The following is a 6,494-nucleotide window of genomic DNA, read 5'->3' as shown; positions in this document are numbered from 1 at the left end:
AACGACTATCCAGCGTATTTCAGGGAGCTAAGTCCTTAGCCAGCTTCAGCTGTGTTTCAACCCTTAGCTAAAGCTAGACAACGCTAAGGCAGGCCAGGTGTACACTTCAGGTAGAAGTGGAAATTCCCAGGGCGGACCAAAACTTGAGCTGTTCAGGCGGTAGTGATTTGAGGTCGGTTTCAAAGACAAGTTCAAAAAGCGGCCGAGGGGCGAATTTGGTTGCACTACACGCCCGCCACAAAGGCGCAGGGCCGCGGCCGCCGGGGCCGAGTGTGCTTCCAGCCCAGGCGGAGGGGTAGATGCAACAGCCTCCGCCCGTCACGTGACCCGTAGTGTTGTGGTCTGGCCCGCGTGGGTGGCGGGAGCGCCGAGGGGGCGGGGGCGGCGATGGGGCGGGTCACGTGACGGGGTTTAAATCTCCCGCAGCCGGAGCCGCGGGGGCGCCAGTGCCGCGCGTCGAGCGGGAGCAGAGGAGGCGAGGGAGGAGGGCCAGAGAGGCAGTTGGAAGATGGCGGACAAGGCGGCCCTCGCCCTTCAGCCCGGCGGCTCCCCCTCGGCGGCGGGGGCCGAGACGGAGGCCGCGTCGCCCCCCGCCGGGGAGCCGCTCCGCAAGAGGCCGCGGAGAGATGGTCCCGGCCTCGAGCGGAGCCCGGGCGAGCCCGGTGGGGCAGCCCCAGAGCGTGAGGTGCCGGCGGCCGGGGGCTGCCCAGTTGCGGCGGCGGCGCTGTGGCGGGAGGCAGAGGCGGCGGCGGCGGGCGGGGAGCAAGAGGCCCAGGCGACTGCGGCGGCTGGGGAAGGAGACAATGGGCCGGGCCTGCAGGGCCCATCTCGGGAGCCACCGCTGGCCGACAGCTTCTACGACGAAGACGACGACGACGAGGGCGAGGAGGAGGAAGAGGCGGCGGCGGCGGCGATTGGGTACCGAGGTGCGCAGGGTGCGGGCGGCCGGAACTGCGCATCTCCTCCTCCCTTTCCCCGGGCTCCTACTGGTGTGAGGTTGAGGGCGGCCGGCGGCTCGGGGCAGGCTCTGCAGCGTTCCCCTCCCCACCACGGCCCTCCGCTCAGCTGCGCTCCTCCGGGGCTGCCGTTCCTGCTGCGCGAGCTGCTGGTGGATTTGCTCTTTTCCTCCGTCCGTGACCCGCCTGGGCGGCCTTGCGCTTTGCGCAGCAGCCAGGTCGGGAGACTCTCGCAGTCGCTTTAAAATAAGTTTCTCTCACCCTCTTACTCTTTTAGCATATTGGTTTTGTTAGAGCTTTTTTTTTTTTCTTTCCTTTTTCTTCTTTATTTTATTTTTCATTTGCTTTTCTTCACCCACCAACACACTTAAGTCTGCAACTTTTTGGCTGTCCCGTTGGTCGGCGTTTTCAATTGCTTTTTGTAAACTGACACCTGTGCAGTTTGCTGTTTTTTTTTTTTGAAGGTCTATATTTTTATGCCTGAAATTACAATTTTTAAAAGAGGAAAGCTGTTTCTGTAGTCACAGCCTGCAAAATTTAAAGAACATGGCTGTTCCTGAAGATACTAAAATTCTGTAATGCAGTTAGGAGTAGGCATGGGAGAGTGATAGTACTTTTAGAGCAGTTCATATTTTATTCTAATTTTGCTCTTGTACGGTAACGGTGTTTGGGCTAAGCATACCTTTTTGTATGTAGTAATGATACGCCCATTTAACACTTCTAGCATAATGAAGCAGATATGTTGCAATTGTCATGTTCTTCAAGGTTTTTTTAATTTTTATTTATTTATTTTTTTGAGACAGAGTCTCTCTCTGTCGCTAGGCTGGAGTGCGGTGGCGCGATCTCGGCTCACTGCAACCTCCGCCTGTCGGGTTCAAGCGATTCTCCTGCTTCAGCCTCCCGAGTAGCTGGGACTACAGGCACCCGCCACCACGCCCAGCTAATTTTTGTATTTTTAGCAGAGACAGGATTTCACCATGTTGGCCAGGATGGTCTCGATTTCTTGACTTCGTGATTAGCCCGCATCGGCCTCCCAAAGTGCTGGGATTACCGGCGTGAGCCACCGTGCCCCGTCAGGTTTCATATTTTTGTTCTGAGGAGTTTCTGTCCTTGATACGTGTTGGTCTTTATCAACACTTGGGTTAGGCCCGGCGCGGTGGCTCTTTCGTGTAACCCCAGCACTTTGGGAGGCCAAAGCGGGAGGATTTCTTGAGCCTAGGAGTTTTAGACTAGCTGGGCAACATAGCGAGACCTCCTCTCTACTAAAAATTGAAAAAGCCGGACGTGGTGTCGCACAGCTGTAGTCCCAGCTACTGAGGTGGGAGGATTGCCCCCGAGTTTGAGGTTGCAGTGAGCTGTGATCGCGCCACTGCACTCCAGGGTGGGCAACAGAGTGAGACCTCGTCTCAAAAAAAAAAATAGTATATGCTTTTAGGGACTGGTTTAGTAAAGAGACCCTGATTTCAAGCAACACAGTTGAATATTAATTTATTATTTACCTAATAATAATTGTGTTATTGATACTGTTTAATAGAAGAAACAATGCAGAGATACCTGTTTAGTATTATGTAAGAGTTTAACGTGCGCATTGCCAAGGTTATATTTGAATGACATTTTTGTGTAAATGCCCGTTTATTACAAGTTTCACTAACGCTGTTGTTTGTGATTGATACATTCTAGCTATTTTATTTTCTTTCTTTTTTTTAAAGACGAAGTTTCACTAAGCTATAGTACAATGGCGCGATCTCAGCTAACCTCTCAGCCCACTGCAACCTCCGCCTCCCGGGTTCAAGCCATTCTAGTGCCGCAGCCTCCTCAGTAGTTGGGATTACAGGCATGCGCCACCATGCCCGGCTAATTTTTGTATTATTGGTAGAGACAGGGGTTTCTCCATATTGGTCAGGCTGGTCTTGAACTCCCGACCTCAGGTGATCCACCTGCCTTGGCCTCCCAGAGCTCTGCAATTACAGGCATGAGTCACTGCGCCCGGCTATCTTTTTCTGTTTTTTAAGTAGACTTAATTTATTTTTAGATTTTGGCTGAAACTGAGTCTGAGCAGAATTCCTAAAGATGAAGAAACTGTTCCAATGAACAGTGCAAGCTGACCCCATAGGCATTCTTTACACATGCAGTATAAATGTTAAATGCTGTACTCGATGAAAATGATTGCTCTATAACCGTTTATAGGTCTTCATACATTTTAGGTGCATATTGTTTTGGCAGCCTTGACTGACTTGGTTTCTTTTGCAGATAACCTTCTGTTCGGTGATGAAATTATCACTAATGGTTTTCATTCTTGTGAAAGTGATGAGGAGGATAGAGCCTCACATGCAAGCTCTAGTGACTGGACTCCAAGGCCACGGATAGGTATGGCTCAGAGCTGTTAACTTTAGAGAATAAATGTATGTTTTTTGATAATTTTGTTTTGAGGCAGAGTTTCGCTCTTGTTGCCCAGGCTGGAGTGCAATGGCGCAGTCTCGGCTTACCGCACCCTCTGCCTTCCGTGTTCAAGCGATTCTCCTGCCTCAGCCTCCAGAGCAGCTGGGATTACAGGCATATGCCGCTATGCCCGGCTAATTTTGTATTTTTAGTAGAGACGGGGTTTCACCATGTTGGTCAGGCTGGTCTTGAACTCCCGACCTCAGGTGATCCGCCCGCCTCAGTCTCCCAAAGTGCTGGGATTACAGGCATGAGCCACCTCGCCCAGCCTCACTTGTACCCTTTTTGTGTAGTGTTCTTTATCCAGTTAGAATATCTTCCTCCCTCACTTCATATTCCTTCTGTGTTTTTTTCACTTTATTTTACACTTACCACTTCTTGACAAGCTCTGTATCTTATTTTTTAAATTGTATTGTTTCCTGGTCTAGAATACAAGCTCGATGGGAGCAGGAATTTTTGACTGACTTGTATACTCCTGTCTTGTCAGTGCCTAGAAAAGTGCCTGGCACATAGTTTGTGCTCAGTAAATACTTAATAAATATGTGAATGAAACGGGAAAGTATTTCGATATAGAAAGCATTATCAGTTTTTTTATACCAAAGGTATAGCATAACCATCTTGAAAGTGGATCTTTTTATGTTCTCACTCTTACAAATGGCTTGACTGTTTAAACAGTGAAGATCAGTTTCTCTTTGGTGTCTGATTTATTTATTAATTTTTTTTGGTTTTCTCAAGCTATGGAGCTGGTTTGAGCAATTTCAGGCTAAAAGAAAATGATTAATTCTCAGAACATCAACATTGTATGTATTATCTTGGAAGATTGGTTAAGATCAAATTGAAAAATTACCGGAAAAAAATTGAGATGGCAGTTATGTATAGATTTTCATTTCTTTTTCCTGTGTGGTTTTAATGATAAGTAATGCAGGCTTTTAGGACTGGTAAGATCTTTTCTGTGTTGATTTGTAGAACCCTTTGGTAAATACTTTTGTTACTGTGTATTTGTAGATATTAACCATAAGAACTTAATTCTAGTTGTTAATTAATTAGACTCTTAAAATATATACTTATAGCTCAAGGGGGTCTTCCCAACTCTTGATTAGATCTTCCTAATCTCATTGGGATATAGCATTAATTTTGAGGGTGTACTGAGAATAGAATACCATTAAATTGCATTTTCTTACTTTGCAAAAAACCCTCACAGGTTACTAACTCATTACTTCAGAAAATAAATGAGATTTTTAGTTACTTGATAAGTTGACTTTAAGTCTTTTCCCCCTTATTGTAGGTCCATATACTTTTGTTCAGCAACATCTTATGATTGGCACAGATCCTCGAACAATTCTTAAAGATTTATTGCCGGAAACAATTCCTCCACCTGAGTTGGATGATATGACACTGTGGCAGATTGTTATTAATATCCTTTCAGAACCACCAAAAAGGAAAAAAAGAAAAGATATTAATACAATTGAAGATGCTGTGAAATTACTGCAAGAGTGCAAAAAAATTATAGTTCTAACTGGAGCTGGGGTATGTAAGACTAGTAAATGTGGGAAGTCGTATATGTATTTTCTCATGCCTTTTCCAAGTAGGAAGCATTTTTCTGGTTTAGAAAGATTTATCCTTACGTGATAATGGATGTTTGGAAACTGCCAAAAAACTGAGTGCAGCAGCAGTTGCTAAATTAGTTCAGATTTTTAAAACCTCTCCAACAGCCTTAAAGAAATATTTGCTTCTGCTTATTTATAGCACACTGGGTAAATGGAGTTAAGGCAAGATTTTTACCTACATTTTATTACAGCTCCTAAAGGAGATACAGGGAATTGAAACTCTGCTTTTGTTAAGGGGTATCAGAGTCTGATGGAGAAATTGGCTATTTGGTCGATCTTTATGAGAAACTGGAAACCTACTTGGTATTCACAAGTGAAAAACTTAATGTTGGGAAGATAACAGATTCCTGCCTTTCCTCCGTTTTAATTAAGATGATGTGATTGTGGCGACATTTTCTCTTTGATCTACGTTTGGGTTGCAGCTAATTAGTTACCTAAGGCTATTGCATAGTGTGTGTTTTATGCAGAGTATATTACATGTTAGCAGCCAGAGCAACTGCTGTAAAATTTTGTCCTGTTTTCTGCTGTTCCGAGTTGTGAAAGGGTGTTGCATAATCTTAGATGATCATCAGGAGAATGTTTTGCTCACAGATAACGATGTAGACAAGTTTGTTTAACTTGAATTGACCTTGACTCCAGGTCAAATTGGAGTCAACTCTGGTAAGATGATGAAACAATAACTTCTGGAATCGCTATCTGAAATGTCAGGTTTTTTTTGTACGATTAGTGCATAAGTCTCAAATGAATAATTGAAATATTATACACTTTTTTTTTTTTTTTTTGGATACAGTGTCTTGCTGTGTTGCCCTGGCTGGAGTGCAGTGGTGCCATCATGGCTCACTGCAGCCTCAGCGTCTCCTGGCCTGTACAGTGTTTGTTTCCTTTTTTTTTTTTCTTTTCAAGAGAGACAGAGTCTTGTTCTGTTGCCCAGGCTGGTGGAGTGCAGTGGCGCAGTCTTTTGGCTCACTGCAACCTCTGCCTCCCGGGTTCAAGCAGTTCTCTTGCCTCAGCCTCCCGAGTAACTGGGATTACAGGCACATGCCACCACACCCAGCTAATTTTTGTATTTTTAGTAGAAACGGGGTTTCGCCATATTGCCCAGGCTGGTCTCAAACTCCTGACCTCGTGATCCGCCTGCCTTGGCCTCACAAAGCACCAGGATTACAGGCGTGATCCACCGCACCTGGCTATACATTGTTTTTTTAATGAAAATAGAAAATTGTAGTATCGAGGTAATAGAATCCTAACTAAAGGAGCAATTTCTTTGGAATTATTTTTCTGTAATAGAAATTCTTGGCTGGTGGAGTGCCTCATGCATGTAATTCCAGCGCTTTGGGAGGCTAAAGTGGGAGGATCACTTGAGCCCTGGAGTTTGAGATCACCCTGAGCAACATAGACCCTGTCTCTACAAAAAATTAGCCTGGTGTGCTCGTGTGTACTTGTAGTCCCAGCTACTCAGGAGGCTGAGGTGGGAGGATTGCTTGAGCTGGAA

At 45.7% G+C, this 6,494-nt stretch overlaps 1 protein-coding gene across 1 annotated transcript in view; it reads left to right on the top strand.

Annotated features, from left to right (window-relative positions):
- Positions 1–432: 432 nt before the first annotated feature.
- The window catches only part of SIRT1 (sirtuin 1), a 34,846-nt gene continuing 28,784 nt past the window's right edge, over positions 433–6,494 (top strand). Inside the window, exons 1-3 of the mRNA XM_007963295.3 lie at positions 433–926; positions 3,207–3,323; positions 4,681–4,922. Coding sequence (XP_007961486.1) covers positions 509–926; positions 3,207–3,323; positions 4,681–4,922 — 777 coding nt within the window. The 5' untranslated portion in view covers positions 433–508. The remainder of the gene's footprint in view (positions 927–3,206; positions 3,324–4,680; positions 4,923–6,494) is intronic.

This window comes from Chlorocebus sabaeus, chromosome 9 (assembly GCF_047675955.1).
Source record: "Chlorocebus sabaeus isolate Y175 chromosome 9, mChlSab1.0.hap1, whole genome shotgun sequence".
Taxonomy (NCBI): Eukaryota; Metazoa; Chordata; class Mammalia; order Primates; family Cercopithecidae; genus Chlorocebus; species Chlorocebus sabaeus.
This window is presented reverse-complemented; position numbering and strand designations above follow the sequence as displayed.